At 40.3% G+C, this 22855-nt stretch overlaps 1 protein-coding gene across 6 annotated transcripts in view; it reads right to left on the reverse strand.

The window, feature by feature from the left end:
* Positions 1-1358: 1358 nt before the first annotated feature.
* Positions 1359-22855, reverse strand: part of cyrib.L (CYFIP related Rac1 interactor B L homeolog) — a 111769-nt gene continuing 90272 nt past the window's right edge. For 5 of the 6 annotated variants that reach the window (XM_018266293.2, XM_041565288.1, XM_018266292.2 and 2 more), the window contains 9 exons: positions 21016-21137; positions 20215-20320; positions 17677-17813; positions 17059-17136; positions 13828-13944; positions 13239-13318; positions 9801-9927; positions 8610-8680; positions 1359-3763 (listed from right to left, as the gene is read on the reverse strand). In XM_018266293.2, coding sequence (XP_018121782.1) covers positions 3700-3763; positions 8610-8680; positions 9801-9927; positions 13239-13318; positions 13828-13944; positions 17059-17136; positions 17677-17813; positions 20215-20320; positions 21016-21137 — 902 coding nt within the window. In that variant the 3' untranslated portion in view covers positions 1359-3699. 6 annotated transcript variants of the gene reach the window in all.

Consider the following 22855-nt stretch of genomic DNA (forward strand, 5'->3'; position numbering starts at 1 on the left):
CTACACAGGTTGCCTTTGTAAAAACCAGACAGCTGGTGGCAACCATATTTATAACTTTGCCAGTGACTCTGTAAGGAACTGAATGGATCACGTCTATAGTCTCCAGCAGGGATCGGTGAATTTGACCAGTTTCGTTCACAAAAATTTGCCACCGGTGAAATGTGCCCAACGCCCATTAAAGTCTATGGGCGTCATTTCCGCGTCGGAATAAGGCGAATAAATTCGCCCATCCCTATTCTCCAGATACAATCGGGTTAACCCAAAACAATAATCACATATCCCACCCCATTTCCTGAACACAACGTTAACAAGATGCCCCGGGATCTTTTTGGGACTGGGTTGGCATCTCCACATTCCCCTGTTTGAATAATTGTCTACGAAGCTTAAACAGCCCAGAGCCCACTGAGCATGTGCAGTGCCACTGACTCACAAAAGATGGACTAACAAGATCCAAGATGGGGAGCTGCTGGGGACAACTTTGAAGGCCTGAATCATTACTGTTTAAGGGCTGCTGAACCTCTGGGCTGGTACAAAAGTCCAATATATAAAAAGTACAGTATTTCAACCCATTTTATTTTTAGAAGTTAGTTACCCTTTAATTAAAGGCAGTATTTTTAAAAGGCGGTGTTGCTTTAAATTTGAATGAAACCTATAACAGGAACTATCGTTACAGATACAGAAACTTTTTAGGTTCATCGCACTGAAGGGGCCACTAACATTCTTCATATGAGGCGGCAGTTAATCAGTGGATGGAAATCTGATACAGGGAGGAACCAAACATGATCACAAGGAAAAGGGGTGCAAGGTGACTATGTCTAGGTAAGGCTAACACAGTACTTAAAGGATTGTTCACCTTTAAATAAAATTTTATTTAATTTTAGTATGATGTAGAGGGATATTCTGAGACAATTTGCAATTTTTTATTATATGTTATTTTAGCTTTTTATATAGCAGCTCTCCAGTTTGCAAATTCAGCCATCTGGTTGCCAGGGTCCAAATTCCCCTAGCAACCATGCACTGATTTGAATCTGGAGACTGGAATATGAATAGGAGAGGCCTGTATAGAAAGGCAAGTAATAAAAAGTAGCAATAACAATACATTTGTAGCCTTACAGAGCATTTGTTTTATAGATGGGGTCAGCGACCACCCCCCCATTGGAAAGAGTTAGAAGAAAAAGTGTAACAAATAAATAATGAAGGCAAATTGAAAAGTTGCTTAGAATTGGTAATCTTGTAAGATACTAAAAGTTAACTTAAAGGTGAACCATCCCTTTAAGCAGTGTGGAGGACAATGTGGAGGCTGGAGGTCACGGTTTCATTGGAGGCCATGGACAAGTTCTGTACAAGACACACTTAGAAAAATGAAAGCTGATTTTTATTTTATTTTTTTTTGTTTACAGCCACCCATTGGACATAAACATGCATACGTAATCGTTACGCACACATCACATGGTTTAATGTTAGTCATCAAAGATTAAAACATACAACATACATCCTTACAAAAATGAGTCCAAATGCAACCAGAAAACTCTTTGCTTCACTAAGGAATCCATGAAAATCATTGTGCTGGGTACCATTTTGTTTGTTTTTTTTAATTTATACAACACAGTTAACTGATACAAATCTGCTCGTTGTCGGAGGCTAATAGCCCAGGTGGGGTTCTGACCAAGTTAAAAAAATAAAGTGTGGCATCATACGCCATGAGGTTCTGGAGATCACCTTCAGGTGTTTCAAAGAGCAAGGCATCAACATCGATTATCACCAGAAACCAGGTATGTGTGTGCTTTTAGTCATGGGTTTCTGGGAACTCTCCTTTGACCATTTAAAAGGTCTCCACTTGTGGTTTTGACCAAGAAAAAAAGGTCATCATATGCCACTACTTTCTGGAGATGCCTTCCAGAGACTGCAGTGGGGATCATAGATCAACCTGAAACCAGGTATATATATGATCGTAAGTCAAGGATCTCTGGGAACTCTTGTTTAACCATTTGTAAAGGTCTCCACTTGTGGTTGACCATGAAAAGTGTGTCATCATCTGACATGACTTTCTGGAGATGCCTTCCAGAGCTCTAGTGGGGATCACCACAACATTAATCCCAGCCAGAAACCAGGTAAATGTATAATTGTATGTCATGGATCTCTGGGAACTCTTGTTTAACCATTTTTTAAAGATCTCCACTTGTGGTTGACCAAGAAAAGTGTGACATCATCTGCTACGACTTTCTGGAGATGCCTTCCAGAGCTCCAGTGGGAATCACCTCAACACCAATCTCAGCCAGAAAACAGGTATATGTATAATTTTAAGTCACTGATCTCTGGGAACTCTTGTTTGACCAATTTTAAAGGTCTCCACTTGTGGTTGAGCAAGAAAAGTATGTCATCAGCTGCCATGACTTTCAGGAGATGGCTTCCAGGGCTCCAGTTGGGATCACACAACATCATTCAAAACCAGAATCAGGCATATGTTTAATTTTAGTCAAGGGTCTCTGGGAACTCTGGTTTGACCATTTTTAAAGGTATTCACTTATGGTTGACCAAGAAAAGTGTGTCAAGATGCCTTCAGAGCTCTAGTGGGGATCACCTCAACATCAATCCCAGCCAGAAACCAGGTATATGTGTGATGTTAATCAATGATCTCTGGGAACTCTTGTTTGACCATTTTTAAAGGTCTCCACTTGTGGTTGACCAAGAAAAGTGTGTCATCACCTGCCACGTCTTTCTGGAGATGCCTTCCAGAGCTCTATTGGGGATCACCTCAACATCAACCCTAGCCAGAAAACAGGTATATGTATAATTTTAAGTCAACTCTTGTTTGACCATTTTTAAAGGTCTCCACTTGTGGTTGACCACGTAAAAACATGTGGCATCATGTGTCATAACTTTACGGAGATGATCCAATGGGAATCACGTCAACATAAGGCTTACTAGAAACCAGGCACATGTGTGGTCAAAGCAATGGGTCTTACATGGTAACATACACCTTGATTTCCAGAGACCGCCTGTGAGTGCTTTAACGGGAAACACTTTAACACCCAAGATTTCCCAGCGATTCTCACCGCCATGGTTTTAAGGATCTCTGGAAAAGTCAAAGCGGATTTTGTGTATTTGTGGCATTTTGATTGGGAATAAAAAAAAAAAGGGGTGGTGGTCAAAACGGCACATGTGCTACAAGCCCTTCTTATCTGCACAAGGAAAAAAAAAAGAAAAGCTGCAATAGAATTTTTTTTTTTACTTTTTTTTTTAAATAGCAGAAGTAGGCAATTCCGCCATGCACTGTAAGCAATATTAAATATTAGTTTTTTAACCCAAAAAAAACCAAAATAAAATTTAAAAAGAAAAAAAAAAAATTTCTTTAAAAAAAAAATATTTAGTTCAAGTCACAGAGCCCTCCTCCGTACAGAGGAAATCTAACGCAACGCTTAAATAGCTGCCACTGAAACGCCATTCTGACACGTACAACTGCCTCCCAGGATTTATCATCGTTTTCGGTTTTCACTGATTTTGGCACAAAAAAAAAAAAAAAAGGAGATGGAGCTTATTTAAGAACAAGAATTACAGTTTAAAAAGGAAGGGAGAGCAGGAAGGGCAATAGGTAGAGCCGGGGGGAAATAAAAGGAGAAAGTCGTTGCAATCACTAAAATCCTGTGCATCTCAGTCATTGCAGAATACTGTCTTCGAACTGCAGGAGGTGCAAATCCGTTATTGCAGCATCGTCTTGATTTGCTTCGAGGTAGTCTCATCATTCAAATGTTTCGTTGTGTACCTGGGAGGGAACCGAATGACAAACAACACCATCATGTTAGTTTGGCAAAAATAATGAGCCACTGACTGTCATTTCCCAATGAACAGCTTTCCGCCATTTACATGCCATAACCCACTTGCCTATAATTCTACTTGGAAAATGTTACAGGATATAATCAAACAAAAACACTGAAAGCAAAACACCCATAAGGGAAAAGTACGGGGACACCCGCCTGTCCTAAATTCACATACCCAAAGCTCTTCTAGAGCTTCTACTCTCCTGGGAAGGTCTCCACTAGATGTAGGAACAATGTTGCTGGGATTTGGGCAGCAGGGCACGGATATTAGGTTGGGTTGAGGTCAGGGCACGGTGCTGGCCAATCGCAAACTGGCAAATTGCTCCAACTGCACATGCGCAGAAATACCAATCTCCCAGTCAGCTTACAGAGGAGCCGAAAGATGGACGCATGGAACTGAAAGAATCTGCGCTGAGGGGTAAGTATGGAGCATCTCCCCGGGAGTACTTAGCCTGGGGGGGGGCTACCTGGGGTGGGGGGTACAGGTTTTTTTCCCCACAGGTTGATTTCTCCTTTAAGCATTCAGACAGGTCATGTTCTATTGGCATCTGCCAAACCCAGACCATTCCATCAGAACTCCAGATGGAGAAATGCCATTTACGACTCCACAAGACATATTTCCACTGTCCTATATCAGTGACCCGTATCAGTGACCTATATAAGAGACCTATATCAGGGACCTATATCAGCGTCCTATATCAGTGACCTATATCAGCGACCTATATCAGCGACCTACATCAGCGACCTACATCAGTGACCTACATCAGTGAACTACATCAGTGACCTATATCAGTGTGACCTATATCAGCGTGACCTATATCAGCGACCTATATTAGAGACCTATATCAGTGACCTATATTAGTGTGACCTATATCAGCGTGACCTATATCAGCGACCTATATTAGAGACCTATATCAGTGACCTATATCAGTGACCTACATTAGAAACCTATATCAGCTTGACCTATATCAGTGACCTATATCAGTGACCTATATCAGCGACCTATATCAGCGACCTATATCAGCGACCTATATCAGCGACCTATATCAGCGACCTATATCAGTGACCTATATCAGCGTGACCTATATTAGAGACCTATATTAGCGACCTATATCAGGGACCTATATCAGCGTCCTATATCAGTGACCTATATCAGCGACCTATATCAGCGACCTATATCAGCGTGACCTATATCAGCGTGACCTATATCAGTGACCTATATCAGTGACCTATCTCATCGTGACCTATATCAGCGACCTATATTAGAGACCTATATCAGTGACCTACATTAGAAACCTATATCAGCTTGACCTATATTAGAGACCTATATCAGTGACCTATATCAGTGACCTATATCAGCGACCTATATCAGCGACCTATATCAGCGACCTATATCAGCGACCTATATCAGCGTGACCTATATTAGAGACCTATATTAGCGACCTATATTAGCGACCTATATCAGGGACCTATATCAGGGACCTATATCAGCGTCCTATATCAGTGACCTATATCAGCGACCTATATCAGTGTGACCTATATCAGCGTGACCTATATCAGTGACCTATATCAGCGTGACCTATATCAGTGACCTATCTCATCGTGACCTATATCAGCGACCTATATTAGAGACCTATATCAGTGAACTATATCAGTGACCTATATCAGAGACCTATTTCAGTGACCTATATTAGAAACCTATATCAGCGTGACCTATATCAGCGTGACCTATATCAGTGACCTATATTAGCGACCTATATCAGCGACCTATATCAGCGACCTATCTCAGCGTGACCTATATCAGTGAGCTATACTAGTGACCTATATTAGAGACCTATATCAGAGACCTATATTAGCGACCTATATCAGTGTGACCTATATCAGTGACCTTTATCAGCGTGACCTATATTAGAGACCTATATCAGTGACCTATATCAGTGACCTATATCAGTGACCTATATCAGTGACCTATAACAGTGACCTATAACAGTGACCTATATCAGAGACCTATATCAGTGACCTATATCAGCGACCTATATCAGTGTGACCTATATCAGTGACCTTTATCAGCGTGACCTATATTAGAGACCTATATCAGGGACCTATATCAGGGACCTATATTAGAGACCTATATCAGTGACCTATATTAGAGAACTATATCAGTGACCTATATTAGAGACCTATATCAGTGACCTATATTAGAGACCTATATCAGTGACCTATATTAGCGACCTATATCAGCGTGACCTATATCAGTGACCTATATTAGTGACCTATATCAGTGAGCTATACTAGTGACCTATATTAGAGACCTATATCAGTGACCTATATCAGTGACCTATATCAGAGACCTATATTAGCGACCTATATCAGCGACCTATATCAGCGTGACCTATATTAGAGACCTATATCAGTGACCTATATCAGTGACCTATATTAGAGACCTATATCAGTGACCTATATTAGCGACCTATATCAGTGACCTATATCAGTGTGACCTATATCAGTGACCTTTATCAGCGTGACCTATATCAGTGACCTATATCAGGGACCTATATCAGGGACCTATATCAGTGACCTATATTAGAGACCTATATCAGTGACCTATATTAGAGAACTATATCAGTGACCTATATTAGAGACCTATATCAGTGACCTATATTAGAGACCTATATCAGTGACCTATATTAGCGACCTATATTAGTGACCTATATCAGTGAGCTATACTAGTGACCTATATTAGAGACCTATATCAGTGACCTATATCAGTGACCTATATCAGAGACCTATATTAGCGACCTATCTCAGCGTGACCTATATTAGAGACCTATATCAGTGACCTATATCAGTGACCTATATCAGAGACCTATATCAGCGACCTATATCAGAGACCTATATCAGTGACCTATATTAGCGACCTATATCAGTGACCTATATCAGTGTGACCTATATCAGTGACCTTTATCAGCGTGACCTATATTAGAGACCTATATCAGTGACCTATATCAGCGTGACCTATATCAGTGACCTATATTAGAGACCTATATCAGTGACCTATATCAGTGTCCTATATCAGTGACCTATATTAGAGACCTATATCAGTGACCTATATCAGTGACCTATATTAGCGACCTATATCAGCGTGATCTATATCAGTGACCTATATTAGTGACCTATATCAGTGAGCTATACTAGTGACCTATATCAGTGACCTATATCAGAGACCTATATCAGTGACCTATATCAGTGCACCTTTGTGAGCCCAGGTATGTTCTTTACAGTTTTATCAAATTTATTTTAAGAGACTCACCACGTATATATGAGGAGGCCCAGGTGCTCTCCTCCGAGCCTTCAGCTTAAAAGAGAAGGAAAGTCTGTTAGCACTCGGGGATACCAAATGTTAGGCACCCCAAATGACTGTATTTACTTACCTGAAACCCTGGGCTGGTGCTCCTATCAGCAGAAAACTGCACTGGGCCGGGGTTATACCAGTGAGCACCATGGAGCGATCTTTTTCCTGCTTCCTTTTTCTTTGCGCGGCTGTTCATGTGCAGTAGAACGAAAAGCCAAATTTTAACTAAAAAGTCGCTATTTCGTTCTACTGCTCATGCGCTTGCCCGGGAAATGTGAAGAAAGAAAAAGCAGGAAGAAGATCTCTCTGTGGTGCTCACTAGAAAATCCGTGGGCTGGTGCAGTTTTCTGCTGATAGGAGCACTGGCTGGGGTTTCAGGTAAATCATTACAATCACTTGGGGGTGCCTAACATTTGGCAGTCCCAAGTGGAAGAAGACTTTCCTTCTCCTTTAAGCTGAAGGTTCGGGGCAGAGCATATACAGGTATGGGACCTCCCCATATACAGGTATAGGACCTGTTATCCAGAATGCTTGGGACCTGGGGTTTTCCGGTTAACGGATCTTTCTGTAATTTGGATCTCCATACCTTAAGTCTACTAGAAATTCATTTAAACATTAAATAAACCCAATAGGCTGGTTTTGCTTCCAATGAGGATTAATTATATCTTAGTTGGGATCAAGTACAAGTTACTGTTTTATTATTACACAGAAAAAGGAAATCGTTTTTAAAAATTTGCATTATTTGGATAAAATGGAGTCTATGGGAGCCATTTCGTAATCAGAGCTTTCTGGATATCGGGTTTCCGGATAAGGGATCCTATACCTGTATACGTTTCAAGTCTCTTAAAATATCTTTGATAAAACTGTAAGTAACATACCTGGGCTCACAAAGGTGCACCAAGAGTTGTTGACCCTGAACGTGTTTGGGTTGAGCCTTGTAACTAGTGAGAAGGTTACCAGACCTACCAGCAGATTAACATTTACTTACTGTCTGTGGAGCATTGGGAAGCAGCGTCTCCCTTAGGTAAATATTGGGAAATTAAAAATCAGAGACTGATGGTTTCTACCGGTCACCCACCCCGGGTTTTATTTATTTATATATAATACACAAAAGCCATGAATATCCTGTAAATGATATCCTTATAAACGGTGAGTTCTGATGTCATCAGTTATAAACGGGCAGTTCTGATGTAATTTCTGTCACATGACTCACTGAAACGTGTGTATTATAATAAATAAAGTACCCCCACTTGCAAAATATGAGGATATTAGAAGTTACCTCGTCACGTGTCAGTGACAAGAAAGCAGCCGCTACATCAGAGATAACAAAACACATTTACTCTAGTAATTCCCATCATATCAGTAGAAGCTGCAGCTACTGCTGAACTACAGCGGAAGGCTTATTTACATCCCATACCATCAGATCTGCCCAGACTTACCTGAGAGCATTTAAAAGACCTTCTACACTGTTGGGAGGCTGTTCTTTCAAAACTTTAATGCATCCTTTCATCTGATGAAAAAGAATGAGAGACCGAAAACTTTTAGTAGGGTGTAGACAATTTGCAATAAGACATCTCTTTTTTTATTTTTTTTGGTGCTTTCTTGGGTGCAGCTATCAAGCTTGGAATTGAGAATATAACCTGGTTGCTAGGGCTTAAAGGAACAGTAACACCAAAAAATTGCGTTTTAAAGTAATGAAAATATCATGTATAACTGGTAAACTGATTTGCTTGCTTCAGAAACACTACTATAGTTTATATAAACAAGCTGCTGTATAGCCATGGGGGCAGCCATTCAAGCACAGGATACACAGTAGATAACAGATAAGTACTACTATAGTTTATATAAACAAGCTGCTGTGTAGCCATGGGGGCAGCCATTCAAAGGAGAAAAGGCTCAGGTTACACAGCAGATAAGCTCTGTAGAACATAATGGTGTTATCTGTTACCCACTATTTAACCTGTGCCATATAGACTTTTTTCAATTTCCGCCATTGCTACACAGCAGCTTGTTTATATGTATATACTATAACTATAGTAGTGTTTCTGAAGCACACGACCAGTTTTCCAGTGCAAAGCAACAGTATATGATATTTTCATTACTTTAAAGCACTTTCGTTTTTTGGTGTTACTGTTCCTTTAATGCTTTTATGACATGTTAAGATAATGGTGAATTTCCCCTTTAATAATAGAGCGAGGCAGTTGCTGGCCTGACAGGTGCCATTGACAGCCCATTAGCTCTGCTTGTCTGCACTTCTCATGCGGCAATAAACTACTTCCTATGTGCTTTGATATAAGTGTGAGCCAGTCAGCAGTTCGTGAGGCCCATCTAACACCTCTATTTAGTGTTGAAGAGCCGGCATTAAAGTCGAGTCTCCTAAAAAACGCATTTAGCCGTGGTCATCGCCGGGTCACGAAAGTCTGACAGTTGAGAACAGCTCTTTGCCCGGTGCTTAGTCTGGCAGTTTCTCTGAGTCGAGACGAGCCTTTCATAGGCTTCTGCTGACAGTGCGCTCTGCTAATGGACAGAGTGAATAGGTCTAATGAATTTCATAGAGCAGTCTGTCTGCTGTGCGGCAGCTTAGAGTAGTAACGGGCGGGGGGTTGTGTTATAAACAAACACAGACTTACATCAATCTTTGACGTTTTTGCGAAAGCGCCCACTGGGTGCACATGGTCGTAGAGGATGATGACGCCCACCATGACTCTCAGGCAGAACGATACTGTCTCTTCGTTTGTAAACCGGCTTCTGTACTCTCTGGAACAAACAGAACATGTTTAACTTTGCCTTTAATCCGTTCTCTTTACTGTGAAAGGATGGAACCAGGGCTGAACCATCAAAAATCACAGGGCCCTGAACAACAACATTTTCTGGGCCACCCTCCTCCACCTATAAAGGTAAAAGCACTAAAACATTAAAGGGGTACTTCACTCTCTACATCATAATAAAAGTTAACGTAAAAAGATTAATACTAAAAAAGATTAGTGGCCAGGGCCCCTAGAAGTTATTAAAATAAAAACATTGGAGGCCAGGGCTCCTAGAAGTTATTAAAATAAAAACATTGGTGGCCAGGGCCCCTAGAAGTTATTAAATTAAAAACATTGGTGGTCAGTTCCGTTCGTTCAGTTGCTGTGAGTGAGCTGAAGAGTTAGGGGAGCTCAGGTCTATCTTCAGCTTTTTGTGCTCTGATTTGCCAGTAAAGTGTAAGTCCCGGTAAAGCTGAATGGGGGTTGGATAAGCTGGAGGGCAGATTCAAACTTCATCCATCCAATCCCCATGTGGCTTTACCAGACCTACACTTCACTGACAGCGGGGGCCGGCTTTCCTAGTAAGTTCAGCACAGTCGGGCCCCAAACAGTCCAGGCCCGGGACAGTTGTACCCCTGGAGGGAGGCCCTAGTTGGGATTCAGCATTAGGGGAGCAGTAGGCTCTGCAAGTAGGAAAGTGATACTTTACAATGCACCATGCTATGGTCTGGTGTGTATAGGTTTTGCAGATGGAGCGAGTCAGCAGCTTTTGGTCCATGTATTGGGCCCTTCCAATGGGCCTACTCAAGCCTATTCAACTTTCTGGCTGAAAGTCAGGCAGGTGTTGATTGGGCAGGTTTAAAAAACCAATTGGGTCAAGTAGTGCATCAGCTTCATGATGTGGTCCTGCATCCCCATTAGTTCAACCCAAACGATCGGATCAACATAAGACATCGACTACCTCAAAGTGGGAATATCTGGGAAAGAGTCTTGCAACCTCTGCTGCCTGAAAAGAATCCACCGGGAGAATATACTTTCTGTGCCAAAAATCTAATAGCTGGCGCTTTATTCTAAATATGATATATTAGATCTATAAGGTCTGTGCCAAATTAAGTATTTTTTTAGTTATAATATTGGTGTGTAGGTGCATCTCAGGTCATTTTGTCTGGTCATGTGCTTTCAGAAAGAGCCAGCACTTTAGGATGGAACTGCTTTCTGGCAGGCTGTTGTTTCTCCTACTCAATGTAACTGAATGTGTCTCAGTGGGACCTGGATTTTACTATTGAATGTTGTTCTTAGATCTACCAGGCAGCTGTTATCTTGTGTTAGGGAGCTGCTATCTGGTTACCTTCCCATTGTTCTGTTGTTAGGCTGCTGGGGCGGAAGGGAGGGTGTGATATCAATCCAACTTGCAGTACAGCAGTAAAGAGTCACTGAAGTTTATCAGAGCACAAGTCACATGACCAGGGGCAGCTGGAATCATCATCATCATTTATTTATTATCTAATCAACTCAAGATGCCAGCGAACCAATAGCTCGGTGCATGGACTGCGTCTCAGTAAGCAGCACTCATCATTAGGGACACACCCAATCCTGGATTCGGTTCGGGATTCAGCCAGTATTATGCCCTTTTCAGCAGGATTCGGTCGAATCCTTGAGTCTGGCCGAACAGAATCCGAATCCTAATTTGCATATGTAAATTAGGGAAGGAAAATCACGTGACTTTTCATCACAAAACAAGGAAGTGAGAAAATTGTTCACACTTTTTCCATTCCAGACCCCAATTTGCATATGCAAATCAGGACTCGGTTCGGTATTCAACTGAATCTTTCACAAAGGATTCAGGGACTCGGCCGAATCCCAAATAGTGGATTCGGTGCATCCCTACCCATAATGCGCACAGGGTTTAGATACCTATAGCAAGCACTCGCTAGTTTGGAGTGAAACGTTACAGTGTATACAAAGAATCAGCTGTTTTACATAACAGGCCATACTAATGTGATTATACAATATTTCTAATAAGCTGTGATATTTTACGTTGAGTGCTGGTAATAAATATCATAATAAATATTTTATTTCTGGAACAAGATGGGTACACAGGAACCCTTACAGGCACATTTATCAAGGGTCAAATTTCACATTAATGTGAAAATTTTTTTAAAACTCCCATAAACTCGAAACTTATTGATAAAACCAAATTTTCTCAGCTCGGACGAATGTAATCGATCGGAAAACTCAAATCGATTCAATTAGAATGAGAAAAACTCGAGTCTAATGAAAAAAACTTTAATGTCAGGAAGGCCGCAAACATCACCAAATCGATCCCTGGACCTCTCCCATTGACTTATACAGCAATTCGGTGGCGAAAAGTCGAATTCAAGTTCTTAAAGGGCCAGAGTATTATAAATCTGGAAATTCTAATTAAAACTCGAATTGAGTTTGGAAAATTCACAATTCGAATTCGAGAGTTTTGACCAAAAAACAAAAAAAATTCAAAAATTCTAATTAAAATTTTCACTTCGACCCTTAATAAATCTGCCCCTTAGTGTATTGCCTCTCACCTGCTCTCATATTCCATGTAAATTCTTTCACCTTAGATAAATTTCCCTTTAGGGTTAGTCCACACGAGCAGATTCAGCGAATAATCGCCTCTTCTTCTGGGCGACAATCTCCCCGAACTGCCTCCACGTGTCTTCCCGTCCGCTATAATGAAAAGTTGCCTGCGCTAAGCACATGCGGCACTTAGTTTTCCGATGTCGCCCAAAGTTGCCTCACAGGGAAACTTCAGGCGACTTCGGAAAACGAAGTGCCGCGTGTGCTTTAACACCCGCTTATTATATAGCGGACGGGAAGACACGCGGAGGCAGTTCAGAGAGATTGTCGCCCAGAAGAGGAGGCGATTAGTCGGCAGGCGACTAAATCTTCCCGAATCTGCTCGTGTGGACTAACCCTTAAAAGCAAGATTTAGATCCTTTAAGTCCAGCAAGATATGAGAGCTTCAGGCTGACAACTACTGATATAGTACAACCCCCAGTATCCTCCTTCTGCCTTTGCCTTTTAGATTTTGGGACTACAAATCAGCTACGTATAGGCTGTATAACAATAGGGCACCATTTATAAACAATGGATAAACTTGCACTAGGGCAGTAACCCATGGCAACCAACCAGTGATTAGCTTTTTATCACCCAGCTGTAAGCAGAACAAAGAAAGTAATGATCTGATTGGTTGCCAATGGCATAGGTTACCAAGTGCCCGGTGTTCATTAATGACCCCCTCAATGTGATCATTGCCATATGTAAATATTTAACGCAGGAACTTACGGCGTCTCCAGCATTACCCGGCACACGCTGGCCATGGTACTTAAACAATCGGTGGTGTTTTCTATTGGTAAATTCTTGTTCTGTGCAAGAGACAAAGCAGATGTACAATTGAGTTAATATAGGAGCAAACCTCAAGAAATATATCCATCCCAGAATTAAAAAAAAATCTCTAGTATCCTTAGAATATTGTTTTATAATACACAAAAACCATGAATATCCTGAAAATTATATCCTTATAAACGGTGAGTGGTGATGTCATCAGTTATTAACGGCGAGTAGTGATGTCATTTCTGTCACATGACTCATATGAGGATATTAGAAGTCTCCTCGGAGTTCCATGACCTGTATTAAAAAACCTCGACCTTTGGCCTTGTACTTTTATATGGTCATGGAAATCCTCAGTGACTTATAATATCCTTATATTTTACAATAGGGGGTACTTTATTCACTATATAATATGCTCAGCATTTGATCCAATCGGTTTAGAAGAAGGGAGATGACAGGGAGAGGTATTGTGACTATATTAGGCACCCAAGTAAGTACACGTAGGGTGAGGCACCTGAGCCTGCACCCCAGTATCTGCACTCACCTCCGATACAAACTTGGTGGTGGCATCGCTTAAGGTTTTAAGCATGGGCGTGGCTTCTGCGTAGAATAAAGACATTCTGTTCGCCAGTTCGTTATTGACTTCGTTTTCTCCCTCTGCCTGTTCAGGGAACACAATGGTGCGAGAATGAGGAACAGATAAGAAGCAGCTATTTAGGGAAATCTGCCTGTGCTTTATTGTTCCTGTTCCTGCCACTTCCCTTACTGGTATAAGTGAAACCCCTGTCATTTTGGGTTCCTTCCCAGAACTAACACAGAACTGAAGTGGAAGAAGTGGGAGTGTGTCCATGCCCTTAAAGGATAAGTAAACCTTTAAAATCAGTGCATGTAAAATTGATGAGGGTGCTATTCATTATAGCACCATTCATTATTTATTTTGTTTTTATTTCAAGCTATTAAAGGATACATGTACTGTTAATATGAATGAATTTTGTGAACAGTACATGTATCCTTAATATCTTGGAATTAAAAATAAATAAATAATGAATGCACAATGCAACATTTCTTAGAATAGCACTCTCATCAATTTTACTTTCGCTTATTTTAAAGGTTTACTTATCCTTTAAAAATATGTGTTTGTAGAAGAAAATAGAATGGATTGTTGTGCCTTTTATCAAAGGAATGCAAACTCTCCAAAGAAAAAATATCAAAGTAAAATTGCTCTTGCAACTGAGTTATTTTTCTAGTTTTCTAGACATTAGGGGGCAGATTTATTAACGGTCAAAATGTAAATTTCGATTTTGCCATTTTTTTTAGGGTCAAAACTGTTGAATTCGACCAGGGAATTATTTAAAATAGATTCAAGTTTTTTTTAAAAAATTCGAATTTGATTTTCGAGATACTCTGGCCCTTTAAGAATTAGACTATTCGCCACCTAAAACCTGCCGAATTACTGTTTAAAGCAGTGGTTCATCTTTAAAGGGCATGTAAAGTCTAAAACAGAATAAGGCTAGAAATGCTGTATTTTGTATACTAAATATAAACATGAACTTACTGCACCACAAGCCTAATCAAACAAATGATTTATGCTTTCAAAGTTGGCTACAGGGGGTCACCATCTTGTAACTTTGTTAAACATCTTTGCAAGACCAAGACTGTGCACATGCTCAGTGTGGTCTGGGCTGCTTAGGGATCGTCATAAACAAAGCTGCTTGACTTCTGCATGGCTGGGAAGTAAGACGGGGGCTCCCCCTGCTGTTCATAAGTATGATTGTTTCCCTGCAGAGCAGTTAGGGACCGTCTGACAATTCCTATCCACAGCAGTAAATGAAGGGAAAATTTCACTGCATACAGTCAGGTTTCTTATAAAAACTGTACACATTTTTTAATTAAAGTATATTGGAGATAGGTTTCTTTTTCATTAAAGAAAGTAAAAATGGTATTTTATTTTTTTGCCTTTACATGCCCTTTAAGGTGAATTTAAGTATGTTATAGAATGGCCAACTCTGAGCAACTTTTCAGTTGGTCTTCATTATTTATTTTTTTATAGTTTAATAGTTATTTGCTTTCTTCTTCGGACTCTTTGCAGCCTTCAAATGGGAGTCGCTGACCCCCTCTAAAAAATAAATGCTCTGTAAGACTACAAATTTATTTTTATTGTTACTTTTTTATTGCTCATCTTTCTATTCAGGCCTCTCCTATTCATATTTGAGTCTCCTATTCAAACCAATGCATGGTTGCTAGGGGGATTTGGACCTTAGTTACCAGACTGCTTAAAATGCAAACTGAAGAGCAGCTGAATAAAAAGCGAAACTACTAAAAAACCTTAAATAATAAACAATGAAAACCAATTGCAAATTGTCTCAGAATATCACTCTCTACGTCATACTAAAGGTTAAGGTGAACAACCCCTTTAAATCAAAAAACTTAAATCACTTTGATTGAATTCAAATCAAGTTTTCGGGTCGTTTAAATTCGTCCGAGTTTTAATAATTCGATTTTATTAATAAATTTCTCCAGGTTGAATTTAGAATTCATTCGAATTTAAGGGAGCTGAATTCGAAATTCGACCCTTGATAAATGTGTCTCTAGCAGTGTTTATTACTATAATGATCTGGAAACAGCAGCACCACCTGCTGTTCATTTTGGCTTATGTTGGCAGAAAATGAAGTTAGCGAGCAGAGAAGAGTCAGCAGGTGTTTCTGGCCAGTACTAAGCAGAGCAAATATCGCCAGGCTTTCGTTTTCTTACTGACTTCATTCTGCACCTGTTGTGTCCAGTCGGGTGAAAGAGACGACAAGTGGTGCTGCTGTTTCAAATTCATTCTGTTAGTAGTGTAAAAACTGATCTCTACAAAACTAGCGAAAAAAGGAATTCATGTAAATAGTAAAACTGCTCAGAAGAGAAAATCTATGATAATATGTTGCAAGGGTTTACATTTCCTTTAATTATACAGGGAGGAAGGCAACAGTTACGGTAAAAATAATGAGTTAATACAAACTATACAGGGCTAAATACTAAATAAGTTAATATTTTTTATCTGATTAAAATACATATTAAAGGTCACAGGATTACCATTAATGGTCACGGTAACTTCTAATATCCTTACCATTTAAAGTAGGGGGTACATTATTCCTTATAATACGAGTGATACTCAGAGTTCCCTGTATAACTCAGCCTGCAGCCTTGTGCCTTTATATGGTCACAGAACAACCCCTCAGTGACTTCGAATATCCTTATCATTTACAGTAGGGGGTACATTATCCCTTATAATACATGAGTGATACCCAGAGTTCCCTGTATAACTCAGCCTGCAGCCTTGTGTCTTTATATGGTCACAGAACAACCCCTCAGTGACTTCTAATATCCTTATCATTTACAGTAGGGGGGTATATTATCCCTTATAATACATGAGTGATACTCAGAGTTCCCTGTATAACTCAGCCTGGAGCCTTGTGTCTTTATATGGTCACAGAACAACCCCTCAGTGACTTCTAATATCCTTATCATTTACAGTAGGGGGTACATTATCCCTTATAATACATGAGTGATACTCAGAGTTCCCTGTATAACTCAGCCTGCAGCCTTGTGCCTTTATATGGTCACAGAAGAACCCCTCAGTGACTTCTAATATCCTTCCTTATTGTATACAGTAGTCATGTGCCATGTGGGGCCCAGGAGAGCTGATCAGTTATATGAAGAATTAAATGCTTTGCACTGGATGAATGTCTAGATGAGATACTTTGCCCCACAAGAGTAATGGCAATGGGCTTACTGGCAAGTTGTTAATCCTCATGCGACTCAGGGTTCTTCTGTAGTAACTGAAATCATTCTGTATCGCAGGGTTTGTCATCTGGGAAAGCAGAAACAGGTCACAGCTGCATTACAGTTGGGCTGTGTATTATACATTAAAGTCACATTAATGTTGAGCAAAGCCACAATGCTGTTGTACTAAATATATCCCTGGCGAGTGCATTCAGCAGCTACATCCTCCCTGCAACCCTCCAGCAACTCCCCGCACCCCTGAGACTTACACTTCCCTGGGACTGTATGTACAGGGCTGCCAGGTTCTTCTACAAAACTCTGTGCATCTCAAGGAAACAGATTAAAGGGGAAGTTAACCTTCGAGGGGGGTGGTCATAAAAAAAGTTACAATCAGCATTCTCTCTCTCTCTCTCAATTGTTGACCTTTTTTGTCAGCGGCTCTTTAGCTTGGAACTGTTGTATCATTGCTAGGCTCCCTAAGAAGCATGCAGTAGATTAAATATGAGTTGAGGGTATGAACAAAATAAAGGTACAGAGAGGATAAGGGAAAGTAAAACAGAGGCACAAAGTAAACCAGTACAGTATATATATATAACTGTGGAGGAACCCGTGGGGGCCAGTGTCCTACCTTGAGCTCGTCGAAGCGCAGAGTAAAGTGCAGAATTTCTGCAAACTGTTTGGCAAGAGCCTGCTCTCGCTCCAGGTGCTGTGTTGGGGAGTATGGGGTGCTGGTCAGGGCTCCCAGAAGGCCCCTCAATGCCGCCTCTAGGTGGCCAAAGAAAGAGATAAAGTTAATAACTAGGTAGTACATTAGGTACTGATGCAGGTGTCATATACATATATAGACCATATACAGAGCCTATATTATACACACACATCTATCTATCTATATCTATATCTATATATATATCTATATATATATATATAGACTATACATATATACAGACCATATACAGAGCCTATACACACATGCAGGCCATATACAGAGCCTATACACATATGCAGACCATATACAGAGCCTATACATACATATATATATATATATATATATATATATATATATATATATATATATATAAATAACAAACAAGGGAAAGTTGTGCTCACCACTATTTTTTAAAACCATTAGGCGGGGGTGCAATGAGGCTGTGACCACAAAATACATATAGTCAAACACAAGAGTCCTCTGCACTCAACCCATTATCAATATATTTAAGACAGCGACATTTTGTGCATACTGCTACTGAAAAATGCCTTACCCTTTAAACAACACAGGGATTGTTTGTCCATATATTGCAATATATTTAAGCTGAACAACTACGTCAAAGTCATCCCATATCTGGCCAGTCCTACGCTCAATTTTCATCTGATTCATTAAGAATTCTATTGCTTCATTATACATTTTACAAAGGGACTAGGTATTACCTGCAACTTAACTTGCTGCTTTCAAAGTAAAACTCCCAAACTTGGCTGCCCTTTTATTAGACACCAGTGGGATCACCTGACTATAGCTGGGAAGGGTGGGAGCTACAACATGGAGCTGGTCACTGCTCCTGTATAAACTATAACAAACAAGGGAAAGTTGTGCTCACCAATATATTGATAATGGGTTGAGTGCAGAGGACTCTTGTATTTGACTATATGTATTTTGTGGTCACAGCCTCATTGCACCCCCGCCTTATGGTTTTAAAAAATAGTGGTGAGCACGACTTTCCCTTGTTTGTTATAGTTTATACAGGAGCAGTGACCAGCTCCATGTTGTAGCTCCCACCCCTCCCAGCTATAGTCAGGTGATCCCACTGGTGTCTAATAAAAGGGCAGCCAAGTATGGAGGTTTACTTTGAAAGCAGCAAGTTAAGTTGCAGGTAAAACCTAGTCCCTTTGTAAAATGTATAATGAAGCAATAGAATTCTTAATGAATCAGATAAAATTGAGCATAGGACTGGCCAGATATGGGATGACTTTGACGTAGTTGTTCAGCTTAAATATATTGCAATATATGGACAAACAATCCCTGTTTTGTTTAAAGGGTAAGGCATTTTTTAGTAGCAGTATGCACAAAATGTCTCTGTCTTAAATATATTGATAATGGGTTGAGTGCAGAGGACTCTTGTATTTGACTATATATATATATATATATACTATATATACTATATACGTTTAAAGCCTATACATATATAGACCATATATAGAGCCTATACATATATGCAGACCATAAATAGAGCCTATACATATATACAGACCACACATATATATCGAGCCTATACATATATACAGACTATATACTGATTGAGCCTATACATATATGCAGACCATATATACAGCCTATACATATATAGACAGTATATAGAGTATATACGTATATAGAGCATATGCATATACAGAGCATATGCATTACAGTCATATGAAAAAGTTTGGGAACCCCTTTTAATTCTATGGACTAAATTATTATGCAGGCTAAGAGGGGTTCCCAAACGTTTTCATATTACTGTATAGACCAGTGATCCCCAACCAGAGGCTCATGAGCAACATGTTGCTCTACAACCCCTTGGGTGTTACTCTCAGTGACATCACAAACTAGGAAGTTGAATCCCGAAGGACAGGAAAAGGCTCACAGTGGCGCGCAGGCAGAGAGAAGAGGCTTTTCTAGTGCTGCAAGATGGCGGGCCCCCTTGGACTCCACAAGAAAGTTGCAGTTTCCATTTTTATCGGTTTATTACTAGAAAGCAGGATGCAGCTGCATATTTGATGTTACTTATGTAAGTGCATTGACTGGGCCTGAGTTCTCTAAAATGTGTTACTGGTCCTTTAAACCAGGTGCTAATTTTTGAATCCCAGGCTTGAAGACCAGCTTTGGTTGTTTAAAAACCAGGTGTACTGCCAAACAGAGTCTCCTGTAGGCTCACAGTCCTCATAGGGGCTACCAAATAGCCAATCACAGCCCTTATTTGCACCTCCAGGGACATTTTCATGCTTGTGGTGCTCTCCGACTTTTGAATGTGGCTTACAGGTAAAAAAGGTTTTTACCCCTGGTATCGACCACATATAAAGCATATGCACATATAGAGCATTCTTGAGGTACTGGAAGCCGTGCATTAGTTAAGGCTCAGCAAGGAGTGGAAGAGAGTAAGTGTATAAGAATATCAGGGAATAGAAGCAGGCTTACCTAGCCTTTGAGAGAATTCATAGAATTTCTTTAGTTTTCCTACGAGCGGAACCACAGCCGCCCAAGCTTTCTCCTGCAGCTTCTCATCAGTAGCATGCTGTATGGCCTTTAGGATGGAAGATATGCGTTAGAATTTGTTTCCTGGGTCGCTGAGGCAGCGCAGGGGCCACAACTAACTCCTACATGCCTAAGTCTTACATGGACTTATTTTTTAAAGGGGTGGTTGCCTTTAAGTTAACTTTTAGTATGTTATAGAATGGCTAATTCTAAGCAACTTTTCAAATGGTCTTCATTTATTCTTATTTATAGTTTTTGAATGGTTTGCCTTCTTCTTCTGATTCTTTCCAGCTTTCAAATGGGACCACATTTAAAAAAAAATGCTCTGTAAGGCTACAAATGTATTGCTGTTGCTATACTTTTTATTACTCATCTTTCTATTCAGGCCTCTCCTAGGTTGCTAGGGTGATTTGGAGCCTAGCACCCAGATTACTGAAACCGCAAACTGGAGAGCTGCTGAATAAAAAACTAAATAACTCAAAAACCACAAATAATAAAAAATGAAAACCAATTGCAAATTGTTTCAGAATATCACTCTCTACATCATACTAAACGTTAACGCAAAGGTGAACAACCCATTTAAGTTATAGTAAGCAGTCTATGTTGAAAGCAAACATCTGATTGGCTGCTTAGGGTTCCAAGCCTACAATTTTCACTAACCCTCTGAGCTCACAGGGGCTAAGTACAATGCACAGACGTCACGTGTTTGGAGAGAAAAAAAGACAAACTGCAAACTTAACTTACCTCCCGAATTTCATGGCCGGCCCCTCGGTAGGACTGTAATTGATCCAGGATCCCTTCTGCGTCCTTTAATACTACATTCACCTGATTATAGACTTCCTTCTCGGATTCGGAGGGCTGAGCATCTAAACAGCACGAGAGCAGGTTAACTAATGGGCCAGTAACAAGGAGTTAGGGAAGGCGACGCGCGAGAAAGAGACAGAGGGCTCAGTGCAAGCAAATTCTCTTTCTACGGGGAGACGTTTGATATGTTCACTACGTTAATACTACCCCCCAGCACCCACATATACACTCTACAGAGAACATGGAGAGAATTCTATTGAAGAAAGTGAAGACTGGGATGAAAATGGAAAGAGTTATACCAGTTGAGATGCCTTGGCACCGTCACTTAGGGCTCATGGGGCACAAACTAAAATCACAGTTACATATTATTATTAATAAACCCAGCTAATTATTATATATGTATTCCTTCTATTTAATCCTGATTTTCTGCTCTGCCTCCACTGAAATGTGTATTTCTTCCACTTGACTAAATACCTATTTAATAACCCCAATTAAATAACTCAATCTAAATACATCATTTCATTTGCTTCATTTATCCAGTGATTCTTATTTGGATGACAGTTTTAATTGCCAGTTAAGTTCAAGAAGCTTTTTATCCAGTGATTGTTACTTGGATGACAGTTTTTTTTAACTGTCAGTTGAGTCAAAGAAGCAATTTATCCAGTGATTCTTACTCGGATAACAGTTTTAACAGCTGAGTTAAAGAACCTACTTATCCAGTGATTCTTAGGGCAGAGACAAGCTGCAATTCGGGGAGATTAGTCTGCCGGCAACAAATCTCCTCTTCTTCGAGGAGACTAATCTCCCAAACTGCTTACCCGCCAGCTAGAATGTAAATCACCCGCGGGGTGGCACTAGGGGAGCTTCGTTTTCCGAAGTCGCCCGAAGTTTCCTCATGAGGTTAATTCAGAAAACGAAGCGCTCCGAGTGCCACCCCGCTGGCGATTTACATTCTAGCCGGCAGGAAGGCAGTTTGGGGAGATTCTTTGCCCCGAAGAAGAGGAGATTTGCCGTTGGGCGACTAATCTCCCCAAATCTCAGTGTCTCTGCCCTTACTCGGATTACAATTTTTTAACTGCCAGTAAAATTACAGAAGCTATTTATCCAGTGATTCTAACGTTTTAACTGCCAGTGGAGTTAAATGAGCCATTTATCCAGTGATTCTTACTCGGATGACAGTTTTAACTGGCAGTTATTATTATTTTATTAACATGTATTTATATAGCGCCAACATATTGCGTAGCACTGTGAGTTAAAGAAGCTATTTATCCAGTGATTCTTACTCGGACGACAGTTATAACAGCCAGCTGAGTTCAAGAAGCTACTTATCCAGTGATTGTTACTCAGATTACAGTTTTAAATACCAGTGGAGTTAAAGCAGCTAATGGAGGCCGCACCTTCCAAAGAGCTCCTACTCGACAAAAGGGTGTGGTATGCTGTTACAGTGGGCGTGGCCAGCTGGAAATGGCACTCTCCATAGCATGCAGAACTCCTTTGTTTTTCTTATAACCTGTACTTAAAATTGCAGAGGCTATTAGTATATTCCCCTGTACCAAGCCTCATGTTTTATTATTGGAAGGAACAGTGACCATTTAAGGAACAAAGGCATCTCAGAATGGCATGACCCACCCAAAGAGAATACCTAGAAAGAGCAGTGTTCAGAAGAATGAACGTGAGGACACACTGAACACAGATGGATTTCTCAAACACACACAACAAACACCTTACGTGCCAACATTCTAACAAATGCAACACCGCCATTATTAAACATTAAGAAAAA

This window comes from Xenopus laevis, chromosome 6L (assembly GCF_017654675.1).
Source record: "Xenopus laevis strain J_2021 chromosome 6L, Xenopus_laevis_v10.1, whole genome shotgun sequence".
NCBI lineage: Eukaryota > Metazoa > Chordata > Amphibia > Anura > Pipidae > Xenopus > Xenopus laevis.